Source organism: Phacochoerus africanus, chromosome 3, assembly GCF_016906955.1.
Source record: "Phacochoerus africanus isolate WHEZ1 chromosome 3, ROS_Pafr_v1, whole genome shotgun sequence".
Classification (NCBI taxonomy): Eukaryota; Metazoa; Chordata; class Mammalia; order Artiodactyla; family Suidae; genus Phacochoerus; species Phacochoerus africanus.
Window position 1 is genome coordinate 130,233,932 of NC_062546.1, and position 14,882 is coordinate 130,248,813.

General features: G+C 44.0%; 1 protein-coding gene across 6 annotated transcripts in view; it reads right to left on the bottom strand.

The window, feature by feature from the left end:
• Positions 1-14,882, bottom strand: part of ACVR1 (activin A receptor type 1) — an 83,097-nt gene that overhangs the window by 41,009 nt on the left and 27,206 nt on the right. For all 6 annotated transcript variants that reach the window (XM_047772662.1, XM_047772664.1, XM_047772661.1 and 3 more), the window contains 2 exons: positions 2,624-2,887; positions 53-264 (listed from right to left, as the gene is read on the bottom strand). In XM_047772662.1, the coding sequence (XP_047628618.1) occupies positions 53-264; positions 2,624-2,887 (476 nt within the window). The remainder of the gene's footprint in view (positions 1-52; positions 265-2,623; positions 2,888-14,882) is intronic.

Sequence of the window (14,882 nt, forward strand, 5' to 3'; positions counted from 1 at the left end):
CATAATTAGCCATCGCTGTTATGCTTGGGGTCCCCTGGGGCCACACACTCACTGCTAAAGTGCTGTCTCCAACATTGGTGGTGATGAGCCCTTCGATGGTGCCGTACTCCACATCTCTGGGATTGAGGCGTTCTTGGTTGCGCCTTTTAAATTTTCGGAGAGCGACTCCCAGTAGGCAGGCTAGAAGACATACTGCGAACACTACAGACAGAATAATGAGGCCAACCTCCAAATGGAAATTCTGTGTTCCAGGAAAGGATTTCCCTGGAGATGGGAGAGAAGAGGGTAATTGGCTATAAGGATCATTGTTGACTTATTACATAGCATAACCAATACCTAACAAGTAGCTCTTGATCCAGATCACATAGTCTCGTAAGTCACAGAGTGCTAAAACTATAAACTTTCCAACATCTGGCCAACAGCCCAGTCATTCAACCATTATTCATTTAGACACAACAGGAGTTTGAAGAAATTCCACTGAGAACCAACTTATTAATGCATCTATGTGGAAAGTATTTTTAAAATTTAAAGTACTATACAAATAGCTGATACACTCCTTATTAACTTGGACTTGATCTGTAAGGAGTTTTATCATCAAGCCCTTACAGATAAGACATTATGCTGTAATATTCTGATGAGAAGATGCTATCTGAGTTAAGACCAAAATACCCTCTCTGTGGTCTCTCTCTTCAATGTATCTTGGAAGTCTATTGCTGAATTCTTATTCCTCCTTCTAGAGCATGATTCCTGCCTATTCATTCATCTGATAAATAAATAACCCATTTATTCAACATTCGTTCACTCACTCAAAACATTCATTCACTGATGCACTCACTTAGCTCATCACTCATTCACTCGCTGGCTCAGATATTATTACATTACCCATTCAAACATTTGTGCATTCACTCATTTCTCACATGTCACTTAGGCAAACATTCGCAGACTTTCAACTTGCCTTGTGAGTTAAATTTAAAACGTTAGTTGGATAGTGAATGTCCATAATTAAAAGGCCCAAAGTGATTATCACTTCTGAATTTCAGACCCCCTTTGTGACATTATGTCACAAGCCCCATTCTGCCCCATGTGTGTCTTACTCTCTCCATGTCCCTGGCCCTTCAACCATCCAATCTCAAGCCTAACCTCCTGTATACATTTCTCTTAACTTTCCAAATCCAAATTAATCAACATTTTGGCACATATTACTCTGAGGTACATGTCATTTGTATGATAAAGTGTAAAACTAATTATATACAACATTAAATTATCAATATTGTGCCTCCATGATTAAATTAGAGATTCCTTCAGTAAAGAAAATAAACTTTCTATTACAACTCTAATCTGGCAGAGTGTTCTGTAGATTAGAAACTTTTCATACTGTAGATATAATTTTGATGTGCGTGCAGACATTTTTTCACGGTCCATCTACTTTATTAATAACAATTTAACTCACAAAATTTAAAAGTTGATTCCACCAAGTATCCTTTTAGTTTTAACCTTTTCAATACATGATCTTCCATTAAAAACTGCCCTTATTATTCAAACATATTTGCTCATCAGAATTTAACCTCTTCTATAAGCCATAAGGTTCCTTAGCATACCTTCACAAAATACTGTAACATGATCTTCTATCAGGTTTGGTTTTTTGCTTTTTTTTTTTTTTTTCATTTTTCTGTCTCCTCCCTTGCTGGTTGGCATTTCTGGCCATGGAGGCCCTTAGTAGCTGTTCCCTACAGTTTGTTTCTTTTTTTGTGAGTGCAAAATTAACTAAGTTTTTCTATTAAAAATGTACCATACATTAAGAGGGTAAATTTGGCTTGGACTGTGTGTACAAAAACTCCAAGGTACACTAGGCGTTCCCTTGTGCTGCAGGGGGTTAAGATCCAGCACTGTCACTGCAGCAGCTCAGGTTGCTGCTGTGGTGCAGGTTCCATCCCTGGCCTGGCCTGAGAATTCTCACATGCTGCGGGTGTAAACAAAACAAACAACCAAAAAGACTAAGGTACATTAATATTTGTAGGATTTCGAGATAGCAATTTAGGGCTCATTTTAAGGGGGAACAGTTTCAGAGGAGGACTGAAATCCATACTGACTATAATACAGAGAAAATTTCACAGGTTGATGTGAAATCTCACCCAGCTTTAAGTTCCAGTGATAGATCGCTGGGCATCAGATAACAGGAGAACGGCTTTGTCTCCCTTCTCATAAAGAAGGAAAGGTATTCCTCTCAGCCACTGGGGTCTATGTTTCGTTTTCCTCCCTACATACTTAACATCAAGATGAATACTTACAAAACAGAACTGTTTCAGAAATTATGACATCATAGCTCCTTTCAGAAAGTAGTGTCAGGAGCTGTTGAACCATTCATGACTACCAAGAGAAATCTAGTCAACCAAGCCGTCCCCAAGACAGACATCACCTTGGTCACGTTCCCCAAAATATCCATCCTCCCTGTAGATTCCAAAAGGCCACACCTTTCTCTTCCCCACTAGAGCTACCTTCCTCATCACCCATTGTTCAAAGAGTAGGAGGAAAGCCTTGTGGCTACTTACATCTTTAACCCACACAGAATCAGGACAGTACTGACAAAAACCCTTGATCTAGAAATAGAAAAGTCCACGGGAACCTTTAGTGGGCAGCTGGGCCGTGATGTTCCTGTTACACCAGTCCCCTTGGCAGCACTCCACAGCTTGGCCCGGTGACGGAGGCGTCTTACAGGTCATCTTCCCCTGCTCGTAGACCTGGAAGCAGCCTTTCTGGTAGACGTGGAAGCCATCGTTTATACTCAGCGAGGAAAAGCACTGCTGGCCTTCACAGTGGTCCTCGTTCCCACAGGAGAGGCCTTCACACACACACATGTACAGTTTGGGGTTTACCTTGGGCTTCTCATCTGCAAGGAGAGAGAGGAAGGGAAACAAACAAACAAGCAAACAAACAAAAAAAAATCACTGCATGGGCTTTATTCACCCCCACTGCTTCTCCAAGACCATTACAAACACATTAACCAAAGAGAAAGTCCAGTGAGGCATCACCAGTGGCCACGATGTCCATATTCGGTTATCTTGGATTTCTCACCTGACTAACCACCAAATAATAATCACCTCTCAAAATATGAATATGCTTATATAAGCTGGGTGCTGTTTTAGAGCCTAGTAGCCCCCAAAGTGGTTATCATTTGTCCACAGGCTTCTGAAAATGAACTTCTCCTACTGTGGTTTTCATGTCGTCTTTGGTCTGATAGGATTTCATATCCCAATTCTTGGATCAAAATAAAATGTTTTACCAGAACATAACACTCACCACCTTTAATTCATGTTTTTAAAAAAAGGCTCCTCAATTAATACCATCTGTTAATACCAGATCCTGCTGGCTCCATACAAAGCTCCATCAACTACCAATACAAGGGTTGCTGATACTCCTGCCTTCAACTGTCACCAGTATAGTAAGAGTTTACAAGGAGGCATAGTCCATAATTACAAATCCATATTATCAATATTTTCAGCCAGATGTCTAGATTAACTTTTTTTGGGGGGGGGCGGTTCTTTCTAGGGCTGTGCTCGCAGCTTATGGAGGTTCCCAGGCCAGGGGTGGAATCGGAGCTATGGCTGCTAGCCTACAGTACAGCCACAGCAACACCGGATCCAAGCCACATCTGCAACCTACACCACGGCTCATGGCACTGCCATGATCCTTGACCCACTGAGAGAGGCCAGGGATCGAACCTGTGTCCTCAGGGATACTAATCAGACTCGTTGCCACTGAGTCACGACAGGAACTCCTAGATTAATTTTTCAATAGAACATTGTTTTTACATTAATAATATAAGTTCTTATATTAATTACTAGGGAATTTATCACTGCTTAAACATTTTCAACTGGCAGGGGAAAAAATTGGCACCAATTATTGAGGACGAAGGCCCCAAAACAATGCCTGAACAGTAAGGTAATAAGGGGGACCAAAGGAACAGCCCACGCAGGTGGGCCCAAGGTGCTAATGGATCATCAGTGAAGCACAACAAATCAGACCTCCTAGCTGTCTCTTTCTGAAAATACCCATTTGCAGTTTCATCTCTCAAATCACCCTGTCTTTTCCCCTCCCTTGTTAGAATAATTAGTTCAGACTTGCCGGTCCCAACAGTTTCCACTAGTGGGAAAGCAAAGTGAAGCCAGAATGTAAACACCCATGTCCTAGAGACCACTGATTAGTTAGATGAGGCACTTTCATCAAAGCACAGTTCATATAAGGAAAGTCAGCTTTCAAACCTCCCTCCAAAGGGCTACAGCACAGACAGGCTGCCTTCTAATCCTTGAACCCTTTGCAGCAGGTCTGTGAGATAACTGCTTCTTTCTTAAAATAACAGGTCATATGGCTGTGCTTTCAAGGGAAGACCTTAAGGTACGGTCTTTGAAAATGTCAAGTTCATTTACACAGATTTGTGTGGGTGTGTGTAGAGGTGTGGGTTATCTCAAAAAGAAGAAAAGCACGCTTCATCGTTCCTCTTCCCTCTTCAAAGAAGTAAAAAATAATTCACTGCCCACTGTAATGTGGGTGCCTCGTCCCACAGAGTAAGTGCATGCAGACACAGAGACACAAGCCTTCTATTTATAATTGATTTGCTAGGTCTTTTGAAAACCACAAGGGGTTCATCCAAGAGCAAAGACATGCCTGAAAGCAGAAAATCCAAAATAGCCGCTGACAGTATATGTATGTCACCAGCCTCACCCCTGAGAATCAAGCGCCCTCAGACATTTTTAATAAGCAAAAATTTTAATGAGCCAGGAAATAGTCTTTATTTTCCCTGCCTAGAGAAATTCCAGCACCAATCTATTTCTATGAGGATATATATTTCTATGAGGATATATATCTGTTGACACAATCCAGTGAAAAGTTTACCCTTGCCAAAAGCAAGTTGAAAGATAATATTTCTAGGGAGTCTAGACATGCTTGCCACTCTCAAATGGCACAAGGCTGGGATAAGGGTTGCCAACTATGCTGCCCAACAGGTGATGGTTCTTTGGAGGAAATGGACAGCAGGGGGGTGGAAGGGAGGGTTAATGGTGTCATATTGATTTGTTTGTGATTCCAGCAGAGAATTTTAAAAGCTATGTTTAAAAAACTGTGAAATAATGCAATTTATGTAAATCTGATATACTAACGTGTATTGTAAAACCCTCAATTATTTTTCAAGGTCAATGATACTGAAAAATACACACAACACTTTAAAGAAGTTTTATCTTTTGATGCTGGGTTGGGGAGGAGGGTTAGTGTTGGAATGAATGATAAAGTGAAAGTAATACAGCAGAGAAGCTGGTCTTGGACCAATAATGAATTGAGGAGTATGAATCATTCAGCTGCATCGACAGCCCACCAGGAACAACAACAAACAAATCCAGACCAAGGGGGTTTCAGTCATCACTGAAATGGATCGTCCAGGGTACCAAAGAATTAATGACACTTTGCGGTTTTAATTAAAAAAAAAAAAAAAAAAAAGAGTTCTGGTTGTGGCTCAGTGGTAACCAAATCCGATTAGGAACCATGAGGTTGCGGGTTCGATCCCTGCCCTTGCTCAGTGGGTTAAGGATCTGGCGTTGCCATGAGCTGTAGTGTAGGTCTCAGACACAGCTCAGATCCCGTGTTGCTATGGCTTTGGTGTGGGCCAGCAGCTACAGCTCCGATTAGACCCCTAGCCTGGGAACCTCCATATGCCATGGGTGTGGCCCTAGAAAAGACCAAAGGTCATTTTAAAAAATGAAATAACAAAAATAATTTCTTTCATGTGCCCTCAGAGTGAACTCTGCTTTTAAAGTTTCAGCCCAAACAAAACTCTAGGCCCACAGGTGCAAGATGCATCCTGCCTTTCCAAGGTCTCTAGGTTTTGAGAGGATGTGGGGCAGGTCTGACAGATGTTTAAGCTGTAACGTACAGAATTTTGCCAAAATGGAGCAGCCTCAAGTAAATATCATCTTCTGTAAGATTCAACTCATTATGCCTAACTCTGCAGTCCATCCACCACAATGGGGTATAGATCTTAATTAGATTTTAAGATCTAATGGGTGTCATAGACTGAGTTAAAACCCAGGGTTTTCATATCATTTCTGCCACAATCACAAAAAAAGGAAAAAAAGACAGCTCTGAATTTTATGCAGTAATTAATTCATGCATCTCTGATATGGAAGGACCATGGGTTCAGTTCAGCAGTTAGCAGATGGAAAAGTACCAAACCTTCACCAACTTCGCTTGCTATTTTACTTTTCACCAACATTTAATCTTTTCTTTTTTCTGGTCTTTTTAGGGCCACACCCATGGCACATGGAGGTTCCCAGGCTAGGGGTTCAATTGAAGCTGTAGCTGCCGGCCTGAGTGGGGGATCTTAACCCACTGAGTGAGGCCAGGGATCAAACCCAAGTCTTCATGGATGCTAGTCAGGTTCATTAACCACTGAGCCATGATAGGAATTCCTGATCTTCTTACATTGTATATTCCCATATAACTAATTAGCAGAGCCCTTCATGAATCAATTTTTTAAAAATATAGCCAAATGAAAATGAAGACCCTAAATTCACAAGCGAGTCAGAATGACCCTATGCACCCATGCACACGTCTGCACGTACACACACACCTGAGTTAAATGCCACTTTGGCAATTTCATCTGACAGAGCAGATTAGTTGAAGAGATGCCAAAAGGATTTTCTGAGCTAGGATTACTAATTCAAGAAAGAAGGTTAAAAGCAAGGTAGTTGCATTTTTCAGATCTTAATATCCGTAATTCTGAGGAACACGGCAGGCCTCAAAATTCCTATGACTCACTGTTTTAGTCTTGATAGAATTTAGGAATAACCGTAACATGTGTGGGCCTGTGATATCTTATTTGGGGTGGGCCTGTGGGGCAGGGAGGTGTGAGAATTATCACAAAGCCTTTTTAGGGCCGCAGGCAAGGGTCTGTGGACCTCTAATCTCCCAGCCCATGATATAAATACACTGCACATCAAGGCACACGGAGGAAGGATAATCACCTTCTGTGACTGATCTTCAACAGTCCAGCCAGGAAGCACCACATCTGATATTAAGCATTTTACACTTGCCTGTGCAAATAACTAGGAAGTGCTCTGGCAGAAGGCAGCCAGTCAACTCCACCTAATTGACACTCATTTAAATAATTCAGTAATTGAAACGTCAAGCCAGAGGTATTCCCTCTGCGTGGAGCTCACCCACTATGTCTGTTCTAAAGGCACCTCTCAGCATTACTCAGAGTTATGGCTGGCACCCTGTGCCCTCTGGAGCCCGAAAACCAGGTCTGTGTGAATACCCTCACAGCCCACGTCTGGCTGGGAGCAGCAGGGAGCTCTCAGCACCACCTGGAAGGATCCAGGGCTGGCCCTGCAACCAGAGGCACAGGCTGGGAATCCCAGGGGTCGGCCACGGCCAAATCTTTTAAAAGATTTCTCTTGTTCTGGGCAATACTTGGCTCACCATCTGGACACACCTACTCTCGTAGCCTAATCCTAGACTGGCAGAAGAAGAGGCAGAGCAAAGAGCATCAAGGACTTTTTAAGACTGTCCCCAGTTTGGGATAATCTCATGCCTCATAGTAAGAGGATCCACATTTATGTCTTAAGTGGGACTTGAGCAATCTGGGCAAAACACTGTGAGCACGTGGATCTCGGCGTTCCCCCTCCCATCTGCCCAGCCATGCACTCCAGAATGCTTTAAGGCATTTCAACTGATTATTATTCTAAATGGTGCACAAAACCCCACGTTTGTGCACCATCTAGAATAAAGTCTTTGACATAAAAGACAAATGAGAAAATGCTCCAAGTAAACCAGCCCATAACTATGATCCCTGGAGTCAGCAAAAGGAACAGGCTACATTTTCTTATAGACTCATGCAGCACAAATAAAGATGCAGTTATTAGACTATTGTTATAAAAGTCCAGTGGCTCAAAACTTTATAGGCTGAAAAAGGAACCCCAAACATCCCTGGACCCTTTCCAATAGTATAAGCGATTCATTCACTGGAAATGACAGCTTCTATTAGGCTCATAGATATGGGAGTCCTTCCATCATCTCCTAATCTGAGAGTGCAGCGTGGCACCTCTCCAGAATCTGAAAGCATTTGAGATCTCTGGCATTAAACAAAGGCTTACAGAAGGATTTTGCAATGCCAGGTATCACTGCCAGCCAGCCTGCTCCTAAGACAGAAACACAAAGGTCTGTCCGGAACACCTAGTGAAGGGCATTTGATGGTCTGGCAAAAAGACAGGCTACATGCTCTGAAAGAAAAGACATCCAAGTGCCTAAATGCTCGCATCCAGTGAGTGACCCCAAATCACATTTCTTTTTCCTAATCAGAGAAATTGATACCTGGTAAAGTTGTAAAAGCCAGTATGAAAATATGTTCCAGGAGTTAAGAGAGAGAAGAAAGGCATTTAATAGGGTCACATATAAATTAAAATAACAGAAAATGATTGTAGGAGGGTTTCCACAACTGGGAATTGAGGATGCCTCCACTCCAAATGGGTTCTTCCTCCAGGGTTCTCTCGCTGAGCTGACGGCCCCCATTCAGATATACAAGCCTGATTCCATGACCCTCAAAATGGAGACCAGTGGTTGCCCTGGCCTACCAAAGTCCCCACTGCCCTGATCTGGGAAGGCCTCTTCCTACTTTGGGAGCTCAGGTGGGCTAGGTGAGGAATCCCCTCACACTTGGGTGCTTGGCTCCCCGTCCCTCTTGCCAACACCCCATTCACCCAGTTAGTGTCCATCTTCCCCTCAGACCTCACCTTATTTACTCTTTCCTCAGAGAAGCCTTTGTACACACCCCCACATGTAAAGCAGGAGCCACCCATCTACACTCACACACATGTGCCTGTAAGGCTGCTGAACGTCCAAGTCTCCCCACCCCCAGACTGTGAGCAGAATGAGGGGAGGAACGGAGCCCACTCTTCTCACTGTTATAGTCCCCACATCTGCCTCAGCACGTGGCAGGGGGACAAGTCTGATGAACGTTTGCTTCAGAAGGAAATTTCTCCTCACAGAAAGGCGTTAGAGGTGGGAAGAGACATGATGCTGGTTTTCAGAGCAGACTGAGCCCATAAAGTCTTTAAATGTCAGCAGAGATCTTCAGGCAAGGCTTAGTCACCCAGCCAGCCTGTCTGTGCAAACCACGTCTTCCTACAGGAGCTCGCCACGGCGTCACATCTGTTTACCTGCTCAGGCTTACACGTGTGGAAAATGAATACTTTCTGCAGGTTTTGTGTGTGCTCGTTTGTTTGTTAGGAGAAAGAGGTAAAATACAAGAGTTCCCGAAACAAGGGATTATTTACTACCCGAACAGAACAGTAGGGCTTTTATGGGAGGTTCTTCCTTGGACCACTGATTTGAGCAATTTTGTCTACCACTATGCTATGGTGATCAGGATGATCAAAACACAGTATGTGCCTGGGCTCCAGCCACTTTGGGGAGGTTGTGCAGGACTTGCCTGCTCAACAGGAAAAAGATGACCCTGGTCTCTGCTGCCATTTTTCTCCTATCAGTGAAAATAATGGCGTTTTTCAGCAGGGGGTGAGAAATAGTGAATTACATCATTTTCCCCTTCTTGCTTTGCTGAAGGTGATAAAGATCCCTACGTCGCCCTGTATTTGAACTGCTAAAGCTGAGAGGGGGCCGGGGGGGGGGGGGATTCCATCTGTTTATTTTGTGTCTGGGCTGACTCCTTGTCTCTGAAATAATCCCTATAAATGAAGTCTATTGCAGGAGCCACACCTTCCATTTCAAAGCCAAAAACTCAGTCTGTGTTTAAATGACTAACAAGTTAAAGAGCATTGTGGGGTATTTGCCTAAGACAATACTGGTTTGTCTTTTCCAGGCTCTTTACGATTCCCCGAACATAGCAAAGTCTTAGCTTTCACACGTGTCATGTCCATGAAGCAGCTCCTTCATACGGGGGAAAACAATGACCCCTTTCTTCATTTTGTCTTCAAACTTCTTGAATCGTTGCATCAGGGAAACAAATGATTATATGAGGCCTAAAGAAATGCACCTCTTAAGGAATTTTTTCAGAGACCACAATATACCCCCAACTCCACCTCACCCTTAAATTTTGGCAATTCCTGCACCGGAGAGTGAAGCTCCACTTATTGGGAGAATAACAGAAAGTACCACAGACTGAAGGGAGGGCAGAAAAGAGCTGAGGATTTATAAACATTCGGAGAAGTCATTCCCTATTGAGGTTTCCAAGACAGCCAGTGATGAGATTCATTTCAGAGTGTCTCAGTCTCTTAGAAGTTCCGTTCAGAGTGGGAAGAAGTGCTTGGGACTCAATCTGGCCGTCTCCCTCTTCTCCCGCGATACCCGGGGAGTGCATGGCTGCTCCAGGGAGGGTTTCCTACCCAGGCTCTATCTTGAAAATTCTGGTTTTACAGGCAACCTTAAATGAGGGCTGTACATGGGACCAGACAGCAGAGAAGGCCCTCCTAGATCCCACCTCTCTTTTCCTTCCAGTGCCCTACTAGACCTTTTTCTCTGGGAACCAGGGACAGAGCCTCAAGGCTGCCAATCTTTTCTCTACTTACCACCAGCAAGCTGCCACCACACCCCCATGCCCCTTCCGGAAGCTTTCAAACCACAGAGATAAACCCTTCAAAAGATGGGCAGGGCTCCAATTTGTTAACAACAAGTCTTAGAATGCCAGCCTCAAGGCATCGTGGCACCCAAAGCTAATGCGAAAATGTCTAGAATTAGTTAAGTTCAGCTGATATCCTCTGCTCTAGCTCCCCATAGTACCCCAGCCTGAGAAAAAAACACAGAGGAAACAAGGTAATGTCTAGACAACTTTCTTTCCAGCCCAGATGAAGCCAGACAAGAGTTTTTTCAAGGGTGAAAAACAGGGGTAAAGCCCAAGTTTTTGATATTGCTATCACCCCATCTCCCAATCATGTCCCAAGGCCCTTCCAGGTCCAGAACTCCATGAAAGGTCAATAAAGAATGGAATCCCATGTCTTCAGTCCCACAAATACATGCCTCATGCATATGCATTCCAGCCTTAATAACTGGATCTTTGCTTTGTCTCTTTACCCCATCAATCTAATTAATATGGTCCCCAAGGATTCGTGAACTTCCAAATTCAACACACTTAGAAGACTGGATTCTTCACCATAGACTAAAGATCCTACAATCACCATGAGACAGTTGAGGAAGGTTCATTTTGAACTTATTCCCTTTTACCCCTGAGCCCACAGAAAGGTTCCAGGTGCCTATACCCAAGGTGGAAAGAGAAAGCATTTCTTCAGAGGGCTGAGAACCAGAACTGGCTTCTCAAACACCCCTCCCTCACTCCCCGCATCTCTGTGGCACAGCACACCATTCCCAGCTTCCACAATAATCTTGGACCTTGGCAAAGGAAAGGCAGCTAAATCTGAGATGTGTCACGAGGCCACTGGCTGGAGAGCAAGAATATCTAAACACAAACCAAGGCGAGAGCAACCGGCCAGGGTTTCCGCAGACTCCCTTTGGCTCCGCTGGCTGTGGAGCAGTGATGGCCTAAAGATAACCCAAGTCTCTAAGAAGGGTCACTTCTAAATAGCAGCTTTAATACCACCAGTCATTTCAGAAGTATTTCCTTCCAGAGCCTGCTTCCATCCACGTTGGTGTGCCACGCCTACCCGATGGTGGCAACCCCGCCGAAGAGATGAAAGCCCAGAAGGAAATGGAAAGAGTCCCAAAGGGAAAAAGACAGCTCCTAACATGCTATGATTCTGTTCTGTGCCTGCACTTGGATTGCTGAGAAAGACTAATCTAGCAAAGAGACACCTTATAGAAGTGATCTACTGTCAATCATTGGGAATTAAAGAGCAGGCAGAAAAGTCAAACAAAATAGTTTGACCCTGTGCCTCCACTGAGGCAGGTAAATCAGGATGGCTGCCACTAGGAGTTTCATCAGAAAGCCTTTCCCTCTGAGAGGGAACATTTACCTCTTGGTCTGTTTGCTGGACCACAGTTTGGCTGAGCAAGGAAAATTGTATGGCGTCTTCAGCACATACTGTGCATATGCAGCCAATGTGGTCACCCACTGACCACAAAAGTGTCCACTGAACTGCTCAGAAGGGCCTGCTGCTTTTTTGTTTCCTTGTAAGCCATGGCCAAACTTCCCAATATCTTCCTGAGACCCACTGAGATCCACTCAGCCCTCACCTGTCCACCAAGTGAGCCCACACTGTCCTAATGGCAGGTGGCAGGGGCTGGTGTACAGGCGACAGGTGCGCAGTGGGCTATTTTCAGTTGCTATCAGCTCCATCTTGAGCTGCACATGCTCAGTAGGCAGGCAAGTTCTGGTTGCATTTCAAACTCTGGGCAGCCAAGAGACGTACACCTTTCACAGCTGCCAGGGCAACCAGCTGCCCAGTGCTCCTCCCAAGACGGGAGCAATGAAAACAGTGTAACCTGGCCAGCCACCATGCCAGCGAGCAAGCTGTACCTCTCATGTCACTGCCGGGGTTATTCTGAGCGGGGCTTATTGACACTCCATGGCAACACAGGAACAAAGGGCCAGCTAGAGGGATTTAAATGTCTTGCAAAAGTTGCTAGAAAAGTCAGCAGCTCAGCCTTCTGTTTTCATAATAAAAGCAGCAGTGGGATTATTATTAGATTACTGTCATCTGCCGCTGTTATTATTATTTGTGAGCTACCTGTCACAAAGGTCTACTCTTGGAACTAAGGTTTTGTTTTTGTTTTGTTTTTGTTTTGTTGGTCACCATCAAGTTGCTATAGTTGGGATGCCTTTGAAAAGGAAGCATGTGGGCCTGTCTGCCCCAACCCTGTAGGAGGACTAGTTTTTCCTGTCCCTTCACCTCTCATCTGGCTGTACATAGCCTGGGATCCATTTCCACCACACAACTCTTTCAAAGCACCCAAACTGCACATGACTAATCTTCCAAGAGCTCTCCCTGACCTAGGATCCAAGACAAACACCTCAGGCACAAGGCCCTGCCAGGCTAGTGGGGCCTCCACTCTCAACCCAAATGCCTTCTAGAGGCTGCTCTGGCCATGATGGAACACCCCGACGGTATCCGTTCCTCTGCCTAAAAAGTCCTCAGTCCTTCCTTTGCTGGTCTAATGCCTGTTCATCTTTGAAATCCAGCCTTCCTGGAAGGCAGTCCCCAATCCCAGCCCAGTGTGACAAGAAGGCCCTTCCCGTTGATACCCCCAGTACTGTGCTGTAATCTTTATCTCCTCCAACTCAACTGTGACTCCTTTACAGCAGGAACCCCCACTTCTAGGTATGTGGACATCACCAGTGCTATCCGTGTGCTCAAGTTGATTTATCAACTGGAAGAATGTAAGCTTGTCTTCTAACTGAATCTCTTTTACCAAACTCAGAAGAAATTCTTTGAAAGGATGTGCTTTCATATCACATGCTCAGCCCAGATCAGTTCCTCAGTCTCTTATTATCTTTTTTTATTACAATAGTTATTATTGTAGCCAACATTATTCATTCGTTTGTCAAATATTCATTGAGCTCCAACTACATGCCAGGCACTGTCTTAGATACTGGGGAGAAAACAAAGAATGTCACCAAGCCTCGCCTCTCACTTTGCATAGATGACTCTGCACCACCACCCACTTACTGTCCAGTGTGGTGCTGTGGTAACAGCTCTTGAGAGATGCAATAACCTCTACATGGGAAGACACAGTAAAAAGAAAATAGCTCATGACAGTGTTTGATTCTGTCACTCTCCTGAGAAAGGCTTGATTCCTATGCATGGCCCAGATCCTTCCTTTCAGAAGATGCTCTTTGATCAGCCACACCAATTTAACTATCAAAAATTAACCTAACCTTTTGCAAAATTGACAATGTGAAGCATATGAACTAGGACATGATATAAAAGATAAACAGAAGCCATGATTCTGTGACTCTACATAGCATTCTGAAGCACTAACTAATCCATCCATCACAGTAGTCAAATTCTAAACTGGACTGTGGGTTTTGTTTTGTTTTTGTTTGTTTGTTTGTTTGTTTGTTTTCCATATCAACTCTTTCCAGCTTTCCTGGATGGGCCTGCTTTTTTGGGGGAGGGTTTTTTTTTTCCCCCATTCAAACTGGCTTGGTTATAAGTACCAGAATTTGGAAGGTAAAACACAAAAACAAATGCAGCAAATAATACATAAAAGAGACCATCTCCCACTCAAAATCACCATTTGAATAAAGAAAAATACAGGCAGAGGTTTTAGTTTTTGTTTTAAGATGAATTTCACCACCCGCTTCCAAGAGGAATTTCTCATTCTGCCTCCTTTTCCTTCTCTCCTTCCCACATCCACCAAATATACATATCCTCAGAAAGTCCATGTTCCACTGTAACCCATAACAAAGAATTAGATGCAGCATTACCCTGGATCGAGGAAACACCCAGCTCTGCACAGCTCAGATTCAGCTGATTAGAATCGGGCAGCAGCTGTTCCAGTGCTATGACCAAATGTAAACTTTCCTCTTTCTGTTAAATCACTGGCTTGGAGAGAAGACAGCCAGGCTACATGATGTTGTTAAAAAAAAAAAAAAACACACACACACACACAACAGGTCTGAGCCAGCTCTGTTGGAAACTATCTGGGTTAGTTGTCAGAGCTTTAATCTGAGGACAGCAGGGACTTCCAGGCAGTAACTCTCAGGAACAGACTGGAGTTGTCCTTTTTTTATATTTTTACGGCTACACCCACAGCACACGGAGGTTCCCAGGCTAGGGGTCAACTGGAGCTACAGCTGCCGACCTACACTACAGCCACAGCAATGCCGGATCCTTAACCCACTGAGCGAGACCAGGGATTGAACCCACATCCTCATGGATACTAGTCAGATTCAATTCCACTGCACCATGATGGGAGTTGTCTTTTTT